The sequence below is a fragment of the Propithecus coquereli genome, unplaced genomic scaffold (genome assembly GCF_000956105.1).
Source record: "Propithecus coquereli isolate 6110/MARCELLA unplaced genomic scaffold, Pcoq_1.0 Scaffold515, whole genome shotgun sequence".
Taxonomy (NCBI): domain Eukaryota; kingdom Metazoa; phylum Chordata; class Mammalia; order Primates; family Indriidae; genus Propithecus; species Propithecus coquereli.
The window spans coordinates 523,842-545,917 of NW_012151008.1; the positions used below are offsets into that span (position 1 = coordinate 523,842).

General features: G+C 47.9%; 3 protein-coding genes across 6 annotated transcripts in view; 2 read left to right on the plus strand and 1 right to left on the minus strand.

The window, feature by feature from the left end:
• The window catches only part of FAM134C (family with sequence similarity 134, member C), a 21,282-nt gene extending 10,147 nt beyond the window's left edge, over window positions 1-11,135 (plus strand). Inside the window, exons 2-10 of one of the 2 annotated variants that reach the window (XM_012656671.1) lie at window positions 1,158-1,264; window positions 3,549-3,579; window positions 4,518-4,644; window positions 5,279-5,363; window positions 6,492-6,629; window positions 7,671-7,753; window positions 8,378-8,510; window positions 8,943-9,410; window positions 10,893-11,135. In XM_012656671.1, coding sequence (XP_012512125.1) covers window positions 1,158-1,264; window positions 3,549-3,579; window positions 4,518-4,644; window positions 5,279-5,363; window positions 6,492-6,629; window positions 7,671-7,753; window positions 8,378-8,510; window positions 8,943-9,409 — 1,171 coding nt within the window. In that variant the 3' untranslated portion in view covers window position 9,410; window positions 10,893-11,135. Of the gene's footprint in view, window positions 1-1,157; window positions 1,265-3,548; window positions 3,580-4,517; window positions 4,645-5,278; window positions 5,364-6,491; window positions 6,630-7,670; window positions 7,754-8,377; window positions 8,511-8,942 lie in introns of both variants that reach the window. The other variant, XM_012656672.1, reaches the window with a different exon arrangement.
• Window positions 11,136-12,205: 1,070 nt separating this feature from the next.
• On the plus strand, window positions 12,206-16,791 carry PSMC3IP (PSMC3 interacting protein). 2 transcript variants are annotated; one of them, XM_012656673.1, is made up of 8 exons: window positions 12,206-12,346; window positions 12,438-12,538; window positions 12,700-12,789; window positions 15,458-15,569; window positions 16,085-16,230; window positions 16,336-16,389; window positions 16,511-16,570; window positions 16,652-16,791. In XM_012656673.1, exons 1-8 carry the CDS (start codon window positions 12,313-12,315, stop codon window positions 16,706-16,708), a joined length of 654 nt encoding a protein of 217 aa, XP_012512127.1. In that variant the 5' UTR covers window positions 12,206-12,312; the 3' UTR covers window positions 16,709-16,791. The 2 variants fall into 2 exon arrangements, with proteins under 2 accessions (XP_012512127.1, XP_012512128.1); XM_012656674.1 differs by having other exon boundaries at window positions 12,313-12,346; window positions 16,100-16,230; window positions 16,652-16,708.
• Window positions 16,792-17,671: 880 nt separating this feature from the next.
• On the minus strand, window positions 17,672-21,618 carry MLX (MLX, MAX dimerization protein). 2 transcript variants are annotated; one of them, XM_012656675.1, is made up of 8 exons: window positions 21,472-21,618; window positions 20,967-21,003; window positions 20,419-20,508; window positions 20,039-20,145; window positions 19,701-19,800; window positions 19,404-19,503; window positions 18,821-19,022; window positions 17,672-18,093 (listed from the first exon to the last, which is right to left on the minus strand). In XM_012656675.1, exons 1-8 carry the CDS (start codon window positions 21,511-21,513, stop codon window positions 18,037-18,039), a joined length of 735 nt encoding a protein of 244 aa, XP_012512129.1. In that variant the 5' UTR covers window positions 21,514-21,618; the 3' UTR covers window positions 17,672-18,036. The 2 variants fall into 2 exon arrangements, with proteins under 2 accessions (XP_012512129.1, XP_012512130.1); XM_012656676.1 differs by lacking the exon at window positions 20,419-20,508 and having other exon boundaries at window positions 21,472-21,556.
• Window positions 21,619-22,076: the final 458 nt, after the last annotated feature.

Below are 22,076 nucleotides of genomic sequence, written 5' to 3' on the forward strand. Positions count from 1 at the left end.
GCAGAAGTAGAGAGAATAGTGTTAAGAATCCATATACCTATCACCTAGCTTTCAGCAGTTATCAACTAATGGTTAATCTTGTTTCATCTATTTTGGTACACTTTCTCTTGCCCTACTATTATTTTAAAGCACATTGCAGCTGTCATATCACTTCATTCATAAATATTTTAGTATTTATCTCTACAAGATAGTGATTCTTTAAAAACATAACTACCTTTGCACATAACTAACATCGCACCTAAAAAATTCATAGTTCTTTAATATCATTAGATGTACTGTCAGTGTTAGATTTCCTTGATTGTTCAAAATGGCTTTTTGCTGGAGGTGGACCCATCTCTACAAAAAATTTAAAAAGTAGCTTGATGTTGTGGTGTGTGCCTATAGTCTCAGCTTGGGAGGCTAAGGCAGGAGGATTGCTTGAGCCCAGTAATTTGAGGTTACAGTGAGCTGTGATGGGGCCACTACATCCCCAGCCTGGGTGACAGAGTAAGACCCTATCTCTAAAAACAAGCAAACAAAAAAATGTCTTTTTCTAATTTTGTAGAGACAGGCGTCTCCAACTCCTGGCCTCAAGTCATCCTCCCACCTCAGCCTCCCAAAGTGCTAGGATTATAGGCGTGATCCACCACACTTGGCCCAGAGTTAGGTTTTAGATCTAGCTTTTGTGTCACCTTTCTTTGTGACCTTAATCAAGTCATTTTACTTTTTTGGGCTCAATACCTTCATCTGTAAGAGGATATATAATTGAATTAAGTGTTTTTTACTGTTTCTCTATCAGTTTGTTGCCCTACGTAGGGTCTAATTTGGTAGAAAGATATTTGCTTTCATCATAACAGGTTGTTATCAAGGATAAATTTCTCCCTGAAAATAAGAGTCACAGACTATAAAGTTGAAAAGGGCTGTAAGAGGTTATTTGATTTAGTTCTCTGCCATTACAGAGCAAATTATTATCTCTGCCTAGTTGGTAGAATAATGGAAGTCCAGAAAGTCCACAAGGTATATAGTTAGTTATATACTAGTTAGAACAAACAACAACAACAACAAAAAAACTAGAAATCAAGTCTGTTTACCATAAAGCCTGTAGTGCATATGTGGTCTTTTCTGAAATTAGCTTAATTGGATAATCTTTCTTTTTTTTTTTTTTTCCCTCTTTATAGGTTCTTTGCACTGACATCCCTTCGTCTTGTGTTTTTACTTGCATTTGGCTTGATGATCATTGTGTGTATTGATCAATGGAAGAGCAAAATCTGGCCTGAAATAAAAGGTGAGTTTGATAGCATTTAAAACAGTTGAAACTGGAAATGGCCTTTGTTGGCATTTCTACCTTTAGTTTTGGGGATTTAGGAGGCGGTATATGGAGCTGGGAACTATCTTTTTTTTTTTTTTTTTGAGACAGAGTCTTATTTTGTTGCCCCCGGCTAGAGTGCCATGGCGTCAACCTAGCTCACAGCAACCTCAAACTTCTGGGCTCAAGTGATCCTTCTGCCTCAGCCTCCCGAGTAGCTGGGACTACAGGCATGCGCCACCATGCCCGCCTGATTTTTTCTGTATATTTTTAGTTGTCCAGCAAATTTCTTTCTATTTTTAGTAGAGACGGGGTCTCGCTCTTGCTCAGGCTGGTCTCGAACTCCTGAGCTCAAACGATCCACCCGCCTCGGCCTCCCAGGGTGCTAGGATTACAAGGCGTGAGCCACCACGCCGGGCCTGGGACTATCTTTTGAAGTCTGAATCATTTGCTTTAGAAGACACTTGAAGGGCTCGTGCCCCCTTTGTGGTTACTTAGAGCTGGGTTCCTCCTTTCCCATTGTTACTAAGCTCAGGAAGTCTGTATCTAGTACCTGAGATATTCTTACCAACATGATGGCCTGAGGAATATGTGGTCCTCAAACTTTTTAGAAAATAATTCTCTTCATTAGATACTATATCTTTGTTGAGGCAGAATCAGTTAACCTCTCAGGAATTTTTTTTTTTTTTTCAAGAGACAGGGTCTTGCTGTGTTGCTTAGGCTGGTCTTGAACTCCCCTGCCTCAAGTGATCCTCTTATCTCAGCTTCCCAAAGTGCTGGGATTACAGGCAAGGAATTTCTTTTAAAGTGTTTATTTGCAAAATACTAAGCTAAGCATTATGGCTTATAGAAAATACTGTAAGATACGTTTTTTCCCTAAAAATTGTACATACATAAACATATGAAAAGTTAAATGATAGTTATAGAACAGTACCAGAAATGTCACAATGCAGTATGTGATTGGTATATTTGTCATGTATTTTGGTCCTAGCTCAAACCTTGAACAAAGCAAAAGATTTGGACAAGTAGAGAGAAAAGTGTGTTTCTAGATAGTCTAAGGAACCAGAAGCTGCAGAGCATCTCCTGAGAGCAGAGAATTGATCATTTTGACAGGAATGAAAAGTTCATTCAAGGAAGTACTAGGAAATAAAACTGAAAGTATGTCTGGATTAGATTTTATATAAGTTAGGCTTAGAAGTTTAGACTTTGTCCTATAAGTAGTAGGTGGCCATTAAAGATTTTTTAAATTAGAGCTATATGCTGAGATGACAGTAAAGATTAATTCGGTAGCATTTTATAGGACCACATGGAAGAAGAAAAAGAGGAGGAAGAAGATCTGTTAGGTGACCGTGAAAGTATCTTTGTGAGAGGTAGTCAGAGAGGTGTCCATGAAAACAAATGATGGATGACTTGGAGAGCTGCGAAGCAGGAAGATACATTTGTCCTGGAGAGAAGACAGGACTCAAAAAAAAAAAAAACCTGATAAATTTTGGCTAGCATTTCTATTAATAAAAAGGAAAAAAAATGATAAATTGTTGGATGGGAGTTAGAAGAGTAAGGGATAAAAACCGACTTTAGGATTTTAAAGCTAGGAGAGTGGGAGAGTGGCATTACAGGTAGCAGGCCTGGGAATTGGCTTAGGTCGGGGAATGAGAACAAGGAAAATTGATGTAGGTTTTAGACATGTTAATTTTGATGTGTTGATACAATATTCAAACCAGAGTATATAGCTTTTAAATAAATTCTCATCCAATTTTATAGAGACTTCAAGGAATCATGTAGTTCATCGGCCTATCTTAATTTAAGGCTAGTGAATGTCAAAAGACTTTACATCATCCAGGTAGATAATGGGTCACTTTTTAAAGAGTTAGGCAGATTTCTAGGGTTGGAGTAGCTAAAACATGCCTTGGTAGTCTGGCACACATTCATGTGTATGAACAGGCCAGACACACTCAAGGGGTGGGATGGACCATTTTTCTTTCACACCTTGGCTTTCAGCTTAGGTAATTGGAGGAGCTCTAATGGTCCATTTGGACTCCTCTTCCTCTCCTTCACGAAATAAGCAGGCATAAGCAATTATTCCCTTGTCTGTAGCTCCCTAACTGTGGCAGTTTAACATAGTGTCTCCTTTTTATTGGCTATTACTGTTTTGTTTTCCCCAAACCTATTAAAACTTGAGCTGTCAGACCAAGCCCAACAGCCTAACATTTTCATGTTTAGTTTTCCCTACCAACTAATGCTGGTGTTTGTTTTAATATTGTAGTGCCAAGACCCGACGCATTAGACAATGAGAGGTATGGAACACTAATTAAATCCCTTTTTGTTGCTGTGATTGATTCTCTTGTAATATTCTGGTTACATGTTGTTAACCCCGTGTTCTGGACACACAGTGTAAGCTGAAACCTAGTCTCTTCCAAATAATCATTTTAACACATCCTAAAGTTCAGGCAGCAATATATTGAAATGGCCAGTGTCCTCTGATCTTTACAGAAGTTTCTGAAAGAGAAGCATTACAATGCCCCATAACCTGACATGCCAAGGAATCAGCTGCATTATTCAGCCCCAGTGAGAAAACTTAAAGGCAACTAACTTTTGTCTCCTGGCTTTTGTACCAGGTCATTTAGTGTTTTCTGTCACCTCTGGCTATTTAAAGTTCCTGGTCAGAAAACACATTGGTTCCTGGCATCAGCAAGCCAAAGCCAAAGATTCCTCTATGTCTTATAGCTCCTGCTTTCATTTCTCAGTTCATCCACCCTGTATGTTTGAGCCAAGGAATTTTCTCTGCTATGGTTTATTTTGGCTTTGCTTTATTTATTTTCTCTCTGAGGGGCACATCTACCATTGCCTCCCCCCCAGCAGCAGTGGTATCTGTCAGTCAGACTGTGCTTTACTTTTATCCCTAGTTTGCACTCACAGGGAACTGCAATGGTCTGAGTGCAGGGAAGAAAATGTTTCTAAGCACAAAGGGCCTTGGAGCTGGTGGCAGGTTTACACACGTAGATTGGGCTGCTTGCTCATAGGGTGGAGTTGCCAGAACAAGTTTGCCCTCCTAGTCCCTAAATTCAAGTTTCAACCTGGTGAGCCAAGAAGAAAGTCATGCTTCACCTCTAAAGCACCTGGGACTAGCCACTCCCCAGCCCCTGTTTAAACCGGAAGCATTGGCTGCCTACACAGGAAGATGGGGGGATCCTTAACACCCTCCTTTCACAGCTCCCCCTTCTCTCTCCCATAGCTGGGGCTTTGTGCACCCTCGGTTGCTCAGCGTGCCCGAGCTCTGCCACCATGTAGCTGAAGTCTGGGTTAGTGGGACCGTTTTCATAAGGAATCTTTTGCTTTTTAAAAAGCAAAACCCAGGCAAGGTAAGACTTCCCTTTTTCACTTTCATCTCTGGCCTCTGAGTTCAGTTCACGCTAAACTGAAACAGCTCCTTTACTATAGATACTCATTCAAGAAAGAAGAGACTGTGGTGTTTGTAGAGAGAAAGGGATGTAGGAAGGGGCTTCTGACCAGCCATTAGGGCTAAGGCAAGAGCGTGGTGACTCCTCATTTGGTGTTTGTCACTTAGAGTAGGCTATTTTCTTGCCCCAAGATGGAAAAGAAAGCTTGCTTGTATGCATTGTGTGTCATATTAAACATGTGGTAGGTTGTTGGGTTTTTTAGTTTTTTGACTTAAAAAACCCACTACCAACACTTGGCTTTCAGAAAGAATTTTTGGCTAAGTCCTATTCAAACCAATTTCCCGGCATGAAAGGTACAGCCCTATGGGGTTAGCCATGTAAAAGGAATTTGAACAGAAGGGGACATCCTCCTTTTCCACCCAAACAAAATCACCACTGGATGCAAGAGTGGTTATATCTGTCATTCTGACATGTCCATGTTTGACTCATAGATCATAAAGAATCTTTCAGTCACATCTCTGCCATAACCCTCCACCCCCATCCCAGTGCCCTGTCATGTGGCAGAGACTTAATACCATTTTTTTGACTCCCCCAGTTCTGCTTGCTGAGCTGTGGGATACTGACCTTTTTGGCTGTCCTGGGTCGCTACATCCCTGGCCTCCTGCTGTCCTACTTAATGCGTAAGTATGGCTTATGAGCTGTACCCTGCTCATAGGTTTCCAACCCCAGCTAGCTCTGGGTCTAGGGGGAGAGAGGACTTTATATATTTCATTTTCCAGGAAATGACCTTTTCATATTTTTGTGACCTGTTTGGTGTCATGAAAGTGTCTTTATTCTTACTCATAGTAGGCTCTCTACATATAAAGTCCATTTCTTACCAAATTAGTTTTAGAATTTTTTTTTTTTTTTTTTAAGATAGAGTCTTGCCCTGTCACCTGGGCTAGAGTGCTGTGGTGTCAGCCTAGCTCACAGCAACCTAAAACACCTGGGCTCAAGTGATCCTCCTGCCTCAGCCTCCCAAGTAGCTGAAACTATAGGCTACCACGTCCAGCTATTTTTAGTAGAGATGGAATCGCGCTGTTGCTCAGGCTGGTCTTGAACTCCTGAGCTCAAGCAGTCCTTCTGCCTCAGCCTCCCAGAGTGCTGGAATTACAGGTATGAGTCACTGCACCCAGCCCAGTTTTAGAAATTGATGAGGGTCCACTAACATACGTTGTATTACCAACTATAAAGGACTGCCTGTCCCTATTTAAGGAGGGAATTTTTAGAGCCAGAGTATTGTATAACAGCAAAACATAACTCTTAGGGGTTCCTCTACTAGGTTCTGTTTATCCTGGAGCACTTTCCCCTCCCCCCCATCCCCCCTTGCACATTTTTATAGATTTATTTACTTCCTATTGGCATGTACTCTGCTTGCTTGGGGCTGGAGTAACTGAGTAGTTGTAACTGTGGCCTTTATACATCAGAAGCTCACATGATTTTTTGTGTAGTTTCTGAGGCATTGTTACCATTTAGCCTTGTTTATTGGCTCAGTGACATCCATAGGCAAGTGACCACACTGTCTAGTTCTGCCCTTAGCCTGTCACCAGCATACTTTGCTGCACACAGCCCTGTTCTAGGCCCTGTGAGGCTGCCCTCAAAACCCTGCTCGTGTAGTGGGGAGACTGGTAAAGATGATCAGTGGAATTAAGCAGAACTGTTCCACGCTAGGTGTCTAAGCCCTAAGGACATAATAGCAGAAGAACAGTTAGGAATGTACTGTGCAGCTCCTTCTCCATTTTTCCACTGTTTCCCATGTCCCCTTTCAGTTGTCACTGTCATGATGTGGCCCCTTGCTGTGTATCACCGACTGTGGGATCGAGCATATGTGCGGCTGAAGCCAGTTCTGCAGCGGCTGGACTTCAGTGTCCGTGGCTACATGATGTCCAAGCAGAGAGAGAGGCAATGTAAGTGTCATGGGGAGGCTTCCTTCCACTTCGGCAGTTTGGGAAGAGGAGAGGCCTGTAGGTCTGACAGACTAGAAGTGGGAGAAGTAGGGGGTTGGGGGGGGTGGTAGGTAAAAATGATATTCTATTCCAGGGAAACCTATGCAGGCTTGCCAGTTTTTTCTTATTTGGAATCCTAGACTCTTGCATTTTAAATAGATCTGAGAAAAGATTTTCTTAGTGAATAAAAGGTAGACAGTGAAGATATCCCTAGTTATTATCTGCTATTTATGAAGCACTTAGCATGTGCCCAAGCACTGTGCTGGCTACTCTCTGTGCGCTGTCTTATTTAATCTTTACAATAACCTTGAGGAGTGGTATTATCCTCCTTCTCTAATTGAGGAAATCGAAGCTCACAGGTAGTAAATGTCAGAGCAGGTCTCTTCAGCTCCTAAGCCTGGCCTCTTCACTACTGAAAGCTGCCTCCCAAAGGTGATTAAAAACTACTACCTCAGAGTCAGAAGTGTACTAGCTTGAGATCCATCCAACGCATTAATGGTGGTAGTGCAAACTTTTCCCTCTCTTCTGTGGTCTTGTCAGGTTGGGTGTTTCATTAAACCCTGGCCTTCCAAGGGCCCTGCACATGGTCACCAAGGCCCAGCTACCCCTGGGGCAGCCATTTGAATAGTATTAGTCCTGAAAAGCCTGATTTTAATCAAGGTGGGCATCTCCTTTTGCCCTCCCTACGATAATGTCCACTTACTACCGTGACATCAGGTCTGCCTTTTGCTTGACAGTTATTGACAAACCTGGTAGTTGATCATCTGACCAGGATAGAAATGTGTAGAGGTTAAGGGAAATGTGGAGGGAAGGATGTTGGAAGAGAGATCTTCTCTCTGGTGTTATTAGCTCTCCTTGTTACTTAGGCTCAGCAGCTCTGCCCTCAAGTATTGTTATGTAGGCTTAGGGCCATATTGACAGGGGCCCTTTGAAGTCCATGGGGGAGGATTCCACCCCACATCCCCAGGGAAGGCATCAAAGCTTTCTGTTCTTTCCACACAGTGCGCCGCAGAGCTCTGCATCCAGAACGGGCCATGGATAACCACAGTGACAGTGAAGAAGAGCTTGCTGCCTTCTGTCCTCAGGTATCTTGAGTGTGGGAGCTGTTTCACTGGCCAGTTTTCTTTAGCTCCCTTTTAACCACCTGGCAGCTCACATTTAGGCAGTAACCAGGTTTCAAGTTCATCATGGCCTCTCCAAGTCCTGGACTCCCCTTGCTCCTGAGAGCAGTGACAAGGAGAGAAGCTTGGGTTATACTAGGACTTTGTACCTAGATCCAATTTAAGCCTGAAGCCCAGCACAACCTCTTCCATGTTTCCTTTTACCCTACCACGGAAGAACTTGTGGAGCTGGTGTGATCATTTTTTAAAAAGCTCAGTCCATCCTTAGGTCTGGGCACTATGTGTATCCTCCTGGTCACCTGTGAACAGTTATCTCTGAATCAATTACATGCTTACGAGTAAGTGGCTAATTGATTCCTAAGACCGCTTTTCTTCCTGTGCTCAAGAAATGAGTGAATAAGAGTGTTTTCTTTGGGAGAGCAGCCTAAAAAAAGTCAAGATTTTGACTAAAGTCCCTGTCAATCCCTGGTTACACTAATGTCCTTCCCGTAGCCTTTAAGGCCAGCTAATTAGTAAAGCTGTACATGGGGACTGCATTTGGTTCCTAATGGCATCATCTCAGGCTTATTGGTCTTTTCTTTTCCTAAGCTGGATGATTCTACTGTTGCCAGGGAATTGGCCATCACAGACTCTGAGCACTCGGATGCTGAGGTCTCCTGTACAGACAATGGCACATTCAATCTTTCAAGGGGCCAAACACCTCTAACAGAAGGCTCTGAAGGTGAGGGGAACCTTTGACCTGAGTTGATAATGTTGCCTCTCTGTTGCCTCTCTCCTTCCCTGAACAGAGGGGATACTGGTAGCCCCTACTCTCCTGTTTTCTGAGCTGTAGGTCAGGTGGTAAAGCAGCTTGAGGGGTGTGGCTACAGCCAGGATAGCACTGCTACTTTTCTTGAAGCCCTCTGTCTCTTAGTAGCTTCAGGTTCTAGCTTCATGAGGGACATAGTAGAGGAAGAGATGGGGAGTTCTCTGGCCAGTAGAGATCACAGCCATCTATAAGGAGGGGGGAAAAGCTAAACCAGTCCCATGGGTTTTGCTTCACCCTGAGAAATCAAGGGTGGAAACAATCTGGCTATGTGGGGCATTTTGTAGGTCTGGGGCCACAGGAGGGCCAGGTAGTTGCCATGTCTTAGACACCCTTGTATTCTCCCAGACTTAGATGGTCACAGTGATCCAGAGGAATCCTTTGCCAGAGACCTTCCAGACTTCCCTTCTATTAATGTGGATCCTGCTGGCCTGGACGATGAGGACGACACCAGCATTGGCATGCCCAGTTTGATGCACCGTTCCCCACCGGGGGCTGAGGAGCCCCAGGCGCCCCAGGCGCCCCCTGCCAGTCGGGATGAGGCTGCACTGCCAGAGCTCCTGCTTGGTGCTCTGCCTGTAGGATCCAACCTCACCAGCAACCTTGCCAGTCTGGTCTCCCAGGGTATGATCCAGCTGGCCTTATCAGGGGCCTCCCAGCCTGGCCCTTCTGGCCCACCTTCCCGGAGAGCAACAAGAGGCTTCCTCCGGTCCCCCAGTTCAGACCTGGACACTGACGCTGAGGGGGATGACTTTGAACTTCTGGATCAGTCAGAACTAAATCAGCTGGACCCTGCCAGTTCCAGGAGCCACTGAGGTAGAGACTCCTTTTGGGGGTCACCGTGGTTTAGGTTTTTTTTCTCCCCATCCCACTTAAGGTGAACGGGACAAGGGAAGAACCCAGCTCCCATCCCCTGAATTATATTCGTATGCTGGGTGGCCTGACTGATGCTCAGAGGCCTGCTTATAGAGGATACTCACTCCCCTGCTACCAGCTGGACACACATTTCTGAGCTCAGTCACTGAAGTGAGAGTGTGCTCCCCTGAAGGAGGCTTCTCTCCTTCAGGATGATATTTTGGGGGAACAAAGTAGTCAGGGATATTGGTTCCCCTTTGAGGAGGTGCTGCTGTTTGCTTTTAGGTATGGGTGCTCAGAGGCCCTCACTGGTAAAGGAGCCCATCCCTTCCTCCGTTCATCACCTCCATATAGCCCCAGAAGTCATGCAGCAGCTATAAGAGTTACGTTGTTATCATTTTCTTTTGTTAAACCAGGATTTGATTTGTTTTTTTAAAGCAAGCTTGTGCTTTGGTTGTGCAGAACAGGCTTGCTCCCTCTCCTCTAGCCCATCCTCATTTTTCGAGGCCTGACCCTCAGTGCTCCGAAGTATTGCTTGTGAAATTTAAGAAATGTGAACATGTTGTGGGGATGGGCCTCTCCTACATCACCTTGGGCCATGGGAGTCAGATGGCTGGGAGGGTTAGTGAATGCCTCTGTGTCTTGAGATTCTCTATCACTGAATCTTCTGGAGCTGTGTGGTTGTCTTTGGTGCTGCTAACCCCTGGCTCCATTTGACCATCAGCCTGAGCAGTGAGCAAAGCAATACCATACCCATTTCTATGTTCCTGGTCCTTCCCCTGCTTCTCCTTTGGAGAAGCAATAATTCCATGGGGGATGGCAAAGTAGCACTTTACAAATGGCTCCGTGGCATTCATCCCAGGAGCCACAAGCTCTTCTTCCACCAGCTGTTCTTACTCCCTGCTCAGCTACTTTACTGCTTTGATTTTCATCTGCTTCCCAACCTGGCAGGGCCTCCTTTAAGGATGAGCCCAGTTAGCAAAAATGTGTCTGTAGTCAGCAGAGACCCCTTTGAGGGGTATCTATTCTGCGGCCCCTAGTAAAATCATGAGACAAAAACCCAAAAATGGTAGTTGGTTTTAAACCTGTGCCAGCCTACAGCCTCTCTCTGCCTCCCCAGTCAGAGCTCAAGCCAAACTCCTCTATCCTCGTTCTTTCTGCATTAACCCTTTGCTGATCCTCAGGGACCACTCCCCCAACACCCCCATACTTGGGTGAGGGATGTTGGACAGAGCCTATTTCACATGCTGCAGGTGGGGGTGTGCTGACATGTTTGCTCTTGGTTAATGGACAAGGTACAGAGGCCAGGGAGTGAAAATGGTTAACAGTGAGAAGGGAGAAGAGCTGGTGTCTATCTCATAGTCACCTTTGTGTGACCGTCAGGGTTAGTGGCATTCCCCTACTTTAGAGTTCTTAGATTTTGTACACTTCCTGTCTTCTCAGAGCCCAGATGTCTTACACGTGAGCTCCTGATTTGGAAAAACAGGTGTGGAAAGAAGTGGGATTTTGTGAGTTTGCATGAGTGTGTGTAGGTTCAGGCCTTGGGAGTTGGCAAGAGGAGGGAGGGAAGGAAGGAGAGCAAAACCTTCAGAAGGTGTTTCTTGTACCTGGTGGATCGTGCTCTGAATCTCCTTAGTCCTCCACTGTGAATTGGGGGGGGGGGCTGCTGGGGAATAAATCTTATATGAGAACAATCTTTAAGAGACTGATGTTGAATGGTGTCCTACCCTTGATAGGTTTTCTCTTATTAATCTGAGTTCTGATTAATTTGAGGAGGTGACAGCCTCAGAAAAGGAAGCCCAGGTGTGAGAGACCCACAGATCCACTTCTGTTTTTCCTTTGTGATGCTCAGAGCAATCACTGTAGTATGATGCCACTTCCCTTCCTCAAGGATCCCAGATACGAGCATGACTGGGACTCTTGGCTGGCATTTAGCTTGCGGTTCCATCATTTCTAAACATGCGAAGACAAGCACATGTTTCATAGGCTAAGGAGGTTTTTGATAGCAGAAGGTTTTAAAAAATAGCACCATGCTCCTCCACTGGATTGTTTGAGCTGCAGGGACAGCTGCTTTTCAGCCTTCAGCTGACCTCAGAAACTAGAAATATTTATTTCAGGCTCTGTCCCATTGGTCACTGTGGTCAGGAATGGAAAGCACCTGCCAGGTGTTGCCCAGAGAAGATTAACAAACTTCTACAAGCTCTGTGGCTTAAGAGTAACCCCCTCCCAATCCGACCTTCCCTTGGCGTTCAAACCACAGCAGGTGTCGGGCGCCCCCTGGGTGCAAAGCTCGGTAACTGGCAAATAAGGGGAATGTAAGCGCCTCTCCAAGGCGCTAACGCTTCCTGTTTTTTCACAACCTTCCTCCTGCAAGTAGCTACTGTACCTATTTTACAAGTGACAAAATTAGCCGACGAAAGAGCACTGGACTGTGGGATCCCCCTGTGGGTAACTAGCCCTGTGACCTTGAGCTGGTCGTTTGCCCTGCGTGGGAGTTGATCCCTGAAGTGTCTCCCCGTTCAAACACTGGGCCTAACTCAAGGTCACGAGTGATCAGCCGCGGCTGGAACTGGGTCTCGAAACTTGAAGGCGTTCTTTACCACAGCCTTCGTTCCCGGGGGGGAAGCAGCGGGAGGTCCAAAGCCGTGCGCCCGCCGCCTGCGCGGAAGCCGGGGGCTTAGGGATCTCGGACCGCCGGGCGCCAGGCAGAAGTGAACTACGGCGTCCGGGAAGGGTCGCTGCCGTCCTCAGGCGGGCTTCACCAGTTGAGCCAATCACCGCTTGAGCCCGCCCTCCGTCACCGGAAGGAGGCGTCACCCGGAGCAACTACAACGACAGGCTGAGTTCGGCGGCGGGAAAAGCCATGAGTAAAGGCCGGGCAGAAGCTGCGGCGGGAGGTAACGGCGGCGTGGGCGCGGGGGAGACCCCGGAGGGGAGTCGGCGAGGAGGTCGGTTAAGTGGCCCCTCCCGTGCTTCGTCTCTCCGCAGCCGCCGGCATCCTCCTGAGGTATCTGCGGGAGCAGAACCGGCCCTACAGCGCCCAGGACGTGTTCGGGAACCTGCAGCGGGAACACGGACTGGGCAAAGCGGTGAGGACCTCCTCCCGGGATCCCCTTCCCGTGGGACCCCCGCATATCAGTCTGGGGTCCTGCCCTCCCGAGCCTTGGGCGCTTTCCCCATCAGTGGCTGAAATTCCCCCTGCCCGGGCCCAAAGACTCCTCTGATGGCCCCGCTCCCTCCTCTCCGCCAGGCGATGGTGAAGGCGCTGGAACAGCTGGCCCAACAAGGCAAGATCAAAGAGAAGATGTATGGCAAGCAGAAGATCTATTTTGTCGATCAGGTGAGGAGAATCCTGCGCAGATTATCACCTGTGTGAGAGCCCGACACGGGGTAAATCAACTTCTAGTATCGAGTTTTTGGGAGAGTTGAGGCACACCATGAAACTCATCTGTCTTATGCCATTACAGGGGCCTCAGACATACCTAAATCAAGGTGTGTACTGCCCTCACTATGATCCAAACTTATTGAAGTTTCCAGATTTGCAATATGAATGACAGAAGATCCTGTATTTTTGCTTCCAAGATCCATTTCCGCTTATAAGCTCTTATTCCCTAGCATCTAGACTAGCACCACCCTCTGCCTCCACCTCCCTCCCTAAACACATCAAATTTGTCTTTTCCAGTCCAGACCTCCACCTGGAGCCTCTCAAATCCCACTGAGCCATTTGTAAAGTGCTACTTTGCCATCCCCCGTGGAATTATTGCTTCTCCATACGAGAAGCAGGGGAAGGAGCAGGAATATAGAAATGGATGTCCTAATATTGCCAAAGGAGAGAGAATGCCTCATCTTTTCCCCCAAACATTCTTCTCCCTTAATGGAATCACTCTTCACCCAAACCAGAGACTTGGAAGTCTTTGTTTTTTTCTGAGATAGAGTCTCACTCTGTTGCCTGTGCGAGTGTGGTGGCATCAGCCTAACTCACGGCAACCTCAACCTCAACCTCTTGGGCTTACAGGCACACACCACCACACTCAGCTAATTTTGCTTTTTTCTATTTTTAGTAGAGACAAAGTCTCACTCTTGCTCAGGCTGGTCTCGAACTCCTGAGCTCAAGCTGTCCTCCCACCTCGGCCTCCCAGAGTGCTAGGATTACAGGTGTGAACCACTGTGCCCGGCCCGGGAGTAATTCTTGAATTCTCTTATCCTACATGTCTGGTCAATTATCAAGTCCAGCTGATTTTTCCTTTCCTGAATCTACTCTCTCCATCTGCCATCGCTGCTCTAGTTCAGACTCTCCTCATCTATTGCAATATCCTAACAGATCTCACCTCCTCGAACATATCTTAAACATTGCAGCCAGCATGATCTATCTAAATGCAGATCTCGATGGCTCCCCAGTGCTCCACAGAACGGGAAAATGGCACTTGGAGACTTGCCCCAGCCAGCTTCTGGCCTCTCCTGTCCTTGCTAGTTCTCCATCCATCAGTACTAGATAATGCAGATGTGTTTTACTCCTTCGTCCTTTGCTCAGTCTTCCCTCTGCCAGGTTAGTTTAGTTCCTTCTGCCTCTCTGCCTGGCTTACTCTTACTTATTCTTTAGGATTTCACTCAGGCATCACCTTCTGCAGAAACCTTCCCTGAATGCTTTGAGCTAATTGCCTCTTTTTCAGCTCTTACCTCTTTTGACACGTGCTGTATTGTAATTGTCTTTTTACTTGTCTCCTTCACTAAATTGAAGTTCTTCTAGGGCAGACTCTATTTCTCAATTCATTTTTATCTCAGCACCCCCTCTGTATCTAATATCCAGTAGACATTACTCATTTAACTGAACCAAACCACTTTCAAGGCTAATTTTCCTAAAACAAGTCTTCATTATGTTACTCTATTGAAAATCCTCTAAAGGAGAGGTTGGCAAACTTTTTCTATAAGTGGCTACACAATAGGCTTTGTGGGCTATACGGTCTCTTGTCACAGGTATACAACTGTTGCAACTACTCAGCTCTGCCATTGTAGAGCAAAAGCAGCTATAGACTATGCAAACAAATGGGCATGGCTGTTTCAATAAAATCTTGTTTTCAAAAACATGCACCTGACAGGATTTGGCTTGCTGGTCTTTGCTCTAAAGGTTCACCTTGCCCTAAGTATAGAGTCCAAACTGCATAGGCTGGCATTCTCATCTTTTCCAACCTGTTCCCCATCACCAACTGACATGACCCCTGCTGATCCCCAACACAGTCCTTTTCTAGCAGCAGTCCCTCATGGGAGGAGCTCCTCAGACTTTTACTAGAGTCCCTCATCTAAATAGATCCCATCATGCCTCTTAACCTGTCCAGATTCTTCCTATTGTGGCAACCCATCATCTGGGTTTCACCACCCTGGGAAAAATGTTACTTTACTCTTTAAGCCCAGTGAGTGGTTTTATCACTAAATGGGAAGACATTTCTGTCTTATTCAGTATGCTACCAACCTGGTCACTCCTTGAGGACAGGCATTAAGTTTCAACTTTTCTTTTATACCTTTTTAGTGGGACCAGTACTCAGCTGAGTTCCTTTTTCTTTTTTTTGGAGATAAGAGTCTCGCTCTGTCACCCCGGCTAGAGTGCAGTGGCATCATCGTAGCTCACTGCAACCTCAAAGTCCTGGCTCAAGCGATCCTCCTTCCTCAGCCTCCCGAGTAGCTACAGGTGCACACCACCACAACTGGCTAATTTTTTCTCTTTTTAGTATAGATGGGGTCTCACTCTTGCTCAGACTGGTCTTGAGCTCCTAAGCTCAAGCAATCCTCTGGCCTCGGCCTCCCAGAGTAGTAGGATTACAGGCGTGAGGCACCAGGCCCATCAACTGAGTTTCTTAAAAGTACCCTCCCACTATTTTCCCAGGTCCTTTTAAGGGTTTGGGGAAAACCAGGTTCTTGAGTGTATCTGAATGCTCCCTCTTCCCAGATGTGTGTTTCCTATTTTTGTGCCTCACATTTTTCTTTGTGCCTTATATTTTTCTTATCTCTGGCAGGAACAGTTTGATATAGTAAGTGATGCTGACCTCCAATGCCTGGATGCCAAAATCGTGGACCTCACTGCTAAGGTGCAGAGCTTGCAGCAGACCTGCCGCCACATGGAGGCTGGTAGGTCTGGGTAGCCCCCAAAAGGTGCCCAAAGGGTCAGGTTCAGTCTACAGGTTAGGAATTACTGAGTGAATGGGTGGTTGATTACAACATCTTATTGGCAGTTAAGACCCCTTTGCTGGGCTGCGTTAGGTATTACATTAACAGAAATGTAGAACAACTAATGGGCTTTTGTGCACAAATGAGCAAGGCATGCATTTGCTTTCCGTGCCATGATTTTCAGTGCACTGTCCCCATGCTTCCCTTTATTCTTGCTTCTTTATCTGGCTCCAGCTAAGTCTCCTCAACCTCACACCCCACCACTACCTGTAGATGGAGGGGGAAAGAGAAATAGAATAAACTCACTATCCTGAAAGCCTTACTTTCCTGAGCTTTTCCAGAATGTGGGACTTCATTCTGGAAAGATCCCACAGCATGGTGGAATCCTGTCTCCCACTTCAGGGTGCACTCACTGGGAAAGACAGACCTTCCTCCGCAGGGGTAGGAAGTGACCCCCGGGGGGGATGTGGTTTCAGAGCTGAAGGAGTTAGCTAGTGCCCTGACCACACCGGAGATGCAGAAAGAGATTGAAGAGTTAAAGAAGGAGTGTGCTGTATACACAGAGAGACTGAAGAATATCAAAGCAGCTACCAACCATGTGACCCCAGAAGAGAAAGAGCAGGTGAGGTGGAGGGCTGGCATGCGGGTCTAGAGTGAATGTGAGGGCTGACCCCCAGCAGGCTGCTGTGGTTCTGAGGGGTTAGAGGAACCTATTTCTTCCTTCTAGGTATACAGAGAGAGGCAGAAGTACTGTAAGGAATGGAGGAAGCGGAAGAGGATGGTAAGTGTGTGGCAGCCCTGGAAGTGCTTTTGAAAATGGCAGCCACCAGAGAAACCACTGTACAATATAATGGGTCCCACAGGGAGTGCCCTGTACTGCCCATCGTGGTTTTGTTTGTCAGGCAACAGAGCTGTGTGATGCAATCCTTGAAGGATACCCCAAGAGCAAGAAGCAGTTCTTTGTAAGTGGGAATCTCCCCCTTATCTGCTCTTCTGGGGTCTTTGCCCAGGGACATCTCATTCACTGTCTCCCTGGCCCACAGGAGGAAGTTGGGATAGAGACAGATGAAGATTACAACGTCAACCTCCCAGACCCCTGAGGCCCTCTGTTGGGACTGGGGGATGGAAACAATGATGTTCTGGACTGGCTACCTTGTTTAGGTTGGCTTTTGTTATGGTTGTTATTCTGCCTGCTGCTTTCCATCTTTGAATGGAAGTCAGAACAACTGACTTCCATCTTTCCATCTTTGAACAGCAGTCAGGTAAATTGGAGTATTGGGCAGAGGGAGTGTAGGCTGGTGGCCAAGAGTGGGTGATCACACCCATTTCATTGTCCACATTGCAATGCCTTGCACGTAACACTTAGACTTGGAACAGTGCCAAAGAAAGCATGTGGCATTATTTATTGTAATATAATTTGATATAAAAATATTTAATTTCCTCTGGATAGTCAAACCTCTCAGATATCAAACCTGAGGCAGGCAGAAAGGAGCCTGAGGGACGAGGGTACAGAGAAGCTACTATACACCAGCATTTTGAGGAGCCCAGCATTCACCCAGGAGTCTCTTGGGCTTGAAACCCAGGAGACCTTCTGAGTATCTTTCATACCCCAAGTCCTGGGAGAAATATAGGCAACACTGAGAGATGAAAGACGCCCAGATATACTTGACAGAAAGGCTGGGGGTGGTTTTGAGGCCCAGCTAATTTTCCAAAATTGTAGCTTTAACAATGTTGTATTGTTGGTGTTCAGAAAAATAAAAAATTTCAAATATGTAGTGCTGTGTCACACCTGCCTTTGCCATGCAGCGCAACAGCCTGTGGGAACCAAGAGGGCAGGAGTAGGTAGGGCTGCTTCTCTACCACCCAGAGCAGGGGAGGAAACTGATAGCTCTGCTCTAAGCTAGCCAGAAAGCCCTGGCCTCACCTTGGACTGACTGGGCAGCCCTAGTCTAGGCATGAGGTAGCCTTTCACGGCTGTGGGAATATTTCTTCTTACTCCTTTTTTCCCTGCCAAAATGGCCAAACTTGGGCCAAATGTTGCCCAAGAGACCAAAACAGAGGTAAACAGTTTCTAAATATATGTAGATCAAGAGCAGAAGACTGAGGCTTAGAGAGAGGACTAAGAGGCCAGAATCGCTTTGGGGTGCCCAGAGCAAACTCTGATCCTGTGAGGACTTCCAAAGGGAGAGGAAAGACTGGGCAGGTTCGAGTTTTATGGTCAAAATAATAAATTAATCAGAAGCTTTCACAAAACAAACACCCCAGCCCCACTGATCATGAAGTGAGGCTAGGAAAACCAAACACCCAGCAGAAACCAGCTGACCAGTGTGAGGTGTTGCAGTCCAAGCTCATGGGCCCAGCAGCTCCATGGCCAAATAGAGACTCAAAGGCCTCTTGCTGGCTGTTAACACAGGTTTCCACGAGCCAGTCAGTAAAGCTGGTTTTTCAATTGGTGCAGGACGCCGATCACAATCTCCCGTAGGGTCTGGCAGGGCCAAAAGAGGAAGAGATAGACAACGGTCAGGCCAGGGCACGGAGACATTTCAAAGATGCCTGGCTAGACCAGGTGTGCTCTTTAGAAAAGTGCATTAAAAATAACCCCTAGGAAGTACTGATGCCTGTACTTTGAAAGGCCCCCAACACAAGGCTGAGAGATGGAAATACACTAAAATATTACTGGTAGAATTTAGGTGGTGGATATGTGAATGGTCCTTGTAAAATTCTCTCAGTGTTACAGTATGTTTAAAGTGTTTCACCATAAAAATGTTGGGAAACAAAGTAAGACTCTCAGATAGGAGTTCAAGCTTCAGATAAAGCAACCAGGCCACAAAAGTAGAAGACTTAGTGAAATACACACTCTCTACTACAAATAAATAAAACTACTTTAGTGGGGGTGGGGGTCCCCGAATCTGTGTGTCTCCGAAAACTCCAGGTAACTCTGCTGTAGGTGGCTAATGACGCAGCGATACCTTGGGCTACATGAAAGCTGTGAGCTGGCCCTGGCATTGAACGAGTGCTCACATTACACTTGCCAAATGAAACCATAAATGAAAATGTGGGTTAGACGGCAAAGGTGGGAAACAGAGTACTGAAAGTTGTAGAAATACCCTCGAGAAGCCGAAAAGTGGCTGCCATGCTTTTCTGAATGGATAATGGCCTAGACCACTTTGCTTGAGGGTAGGGGAGACCCGCAGACCCCTGCTGCCCCATACCTGTGGCTTACAGTGCTCCTCAATCCAGCTGAAGACACAGGCCGACAGCTCCTGGAAGCTGGCCACAGAGATGGAGGCATTAAAGGACTGGAACAGAGAGTCCATGATGCCTTGAAACACGTTGAACTTGACCTGGTCGGAGACCTGGTCCTCCCCTTCATGGGGGTTGTCCTGGTGTGCCTTCACAATCTGCTCATAGTTCCTGAAAGCATGCAGGCCAGGGCTGGGTGCTGCAGCAGCTCCACCAGCCCAGGAAGGATGAGATTACCCTATGTACCCCCTGGAAGGAGATAACCAGAGAGCTTTTGGCATCCATTTAGCATCAGCTAGGTATGGCTTCTAGGCCAAAAATGGTGACCTTCTGTCTCCAACCCTCCCTTCATTAATCCAACACGCATTTCCTGAGCGTCTGCCACATGTAAGGGACGGTTGGAGATGCAGGGTCCTGCGTCTTAAGTGGCTAGCTCAGGAAGGGAGAGTATTATCTGTACTGTATTATCTGATGTGGCCTTTGAACAATGAGTGGGTGTGCACTGAAGTCACCTCAGAAGACCTGGTTTCCCTAGTTCAGCACCCTTCTTACACTTTCATGATCTTTAGAGCTGTGACGTCCTTGCGTAGCGTGGTCACCTCCTCCTCCTGCTTTTTCTTTTCCTTGTGCAAAAACTGGATGTAGTCAATGGCTGGGGTGAGGGTGGGAAGAGGGAGGAGGCACAGAGGTAGTCTCAACCAGGAGGACAGGGCTGATTCTGTTTCCCCTTCCCAGCCAACTATCCCGTTACAACCAGCACACCAGGGCCAGGCCAAGAATGGGTATGAGGCACTGGCCTCTTCATAGCCCCTACTGGCTCCACCCCTCCAGTGTTCTCCCCGGCCATACTCTTTTGTAGAACGATGGCTTTGCTGAGCTTTTGGGAGCCAATAGAGAAGTCCTGCTGCTGGCAGGTGGGGACAATGGTCTGAAGGTCATCATAGCCTCTCTGTGGAAACAGCAAGGGAAATGGGTTCCTTAACCCTGAAGGATTAAGCTCTTCCATGACAGTGAGTTCCATGCTTACAAACTCAAAGGGGTAAGGGGACTGGAAGCGGGGAGGTGTTCATGCCCAGGGACTAGACTAACTGCCCACAAGGCTGCTTGGGACTCTCTGTGGGTTGGGGCAGGGTGAATCTGAGACATGCAGACCCTCCACACGGCTGAGGCACAGGCACCCCCATCACCTTGATGGCATCCCTCCTCTTCTGCTCGGCCTGAGTGTGTGCTCGCCGCCGTCGGTCCTTGTAGGACTCCTTGTAGGACTCCTGGTGGTAATCACTGTCCTCGTCATCTACGCTCAGAGTTGGGGGCAGGGAGAGGTCATCTTGGGGCCCAGTGGGACCCAGCTAGCCCATCTCTCCCCAGCTGTAAAGAACCTGGTGCCCAGAGATGGCAGATGGACAGAAGAACCTAATGTCCTAGAGGAGGTGAAAGGTAGTGAGACCCTATGTCTAGCAATTGGACTCCAGCACCCTCATGTGGATGGCAAAGCTTCCCTGTCGAGGAAAGTTACTAAATGATGGCATATCTGAGTCCCCCTCGGTGGGGGGATGTTGCTGCCTACCTGTGTTGGGGACAGAAGAGGCACTGGTAGAACCGATGCTATTAGCTCTGGACACTACACTCCCCTTGCGGGTGCTGTCTACAAAAAGCCCTAGAAAAAAAAGGCCCCAATCACTAAGGAGTGGGGTGGGGAACACTGCCAGGCCCTCAGACACCTGTGGGCACAATGGCTTTCTTAAATGCCAACCTCTTCCCTTCAACCCAAAGCCAGCCATACTGGACCACCCACTTCCTGACACACATGCTGCAACGTTCCTATCCCTAGCGTCCAGACGGCTCCATAGGTCTGCAGCGGTACCCTCTGGCTTGCAAAGGGGCATCTGGACGTGACGAGGGTGAGAGTAAGCAGCTGCCACTATTGACATCACTTCCCTGCTCCAGCACAGAGGGAACTAGGTGTCACCCTCAGTTGCTTCCTGCCTGGTCCTGCAGCTCCTCCCTTGCTGTGTCAGGCCAGGAGCTCAGCTCAGGGACAGTGGACTGTGCTCAGGTGTGGCTGGCAAGGCCACAAGAATCTAGAGAGCTGAAGACGGTGGGGGAGCCACTCACCGGGGTCCAGGCTGTTGTCGCTGTAGGCATACTCCACCTGTGGCACCGAGCAAAGGAGAAGCCCGTCAGACCTCTGCCCCTGGGTGAAGGCGCCTCCATCACTCTGCTCACGCGCGCGCGCGCACACACACCCCGGGGGAAGGCGCCTCTCTACTACACACCTAACTACACACACGCACCGGGGTGCAAAGGCAGCTGAATGATTCCCCCAAGAAGCGAAGCAAGACTGGACAGGCCGTGGGAGCGCCGCCCTTCGGTATGACTCCCTTCCGTCCCTACTCCTCCACCTCCTCAACCCTCAGCCCCCCACACTGGCGCACAAACGCTTCGTTTGTCTCCCCACCTTGGCACACGCGGGGAGAGAGCTGTCTTCTCTGCAGCCCCGGGGCCCGGAGAGCGGGGGGAACTTTGGGGACAGGAGGGAAGCCCCTCGTCTTCCGGACCCCCTACGTGCACGAAGCCGACCCACCCTCCCCTCGCTGGCGTGCGCGCCCACGGGGCTTGCCTTAACCCAGGGGTCCTCGGGAGAGGCGCCCGGCTCCGTCATCTTGGACCCACCGAACCGGAAACAAACCAGCGGGCGGGCCCCCTGCCGCGAGAAAGGGGGCGAGGTGTGCCCACGTGATCCAAGCCCACCAATCCGCGACCGAGAGGCGGAGGGCGGGGTGAGACGACTGCACATGCGCCGTCCCAAGGCTACAAACGTCGGCTTGAGCCAGCAAAGCCTGGTGTTGGGGTAATGTTCGCAGTCCCAGAGACGTGCTCGCGGTCTGTCCATGCCCTCCCCCGGGTTAAGAACTACAATGGCAGTGATAGGAAGCACATTCTGTAAAACGGAGTCCCCTCAAAAGGCTTGTCTGAATATTGTGCGCACGCGCACTGCCTGGCTCAGCCAGCTCACTAGGTTGCCCGGCCTCACCCACACCCCTATCCTGTCCCCCTTGTTCCCGACCTGCAGTCCTGGCCACTGTCGGGAACCAGGCAGAGCTCCTCTGTTACATCGTCTCAGCCCACCAGGCTGCAAGCTCCGTGAGGGCAGAGGCCCCACCTGGCACATCTTTAAGGAATTAACCCCTGCAAAGAGCCTGTGAGCTGATTATGCTGCCTTAC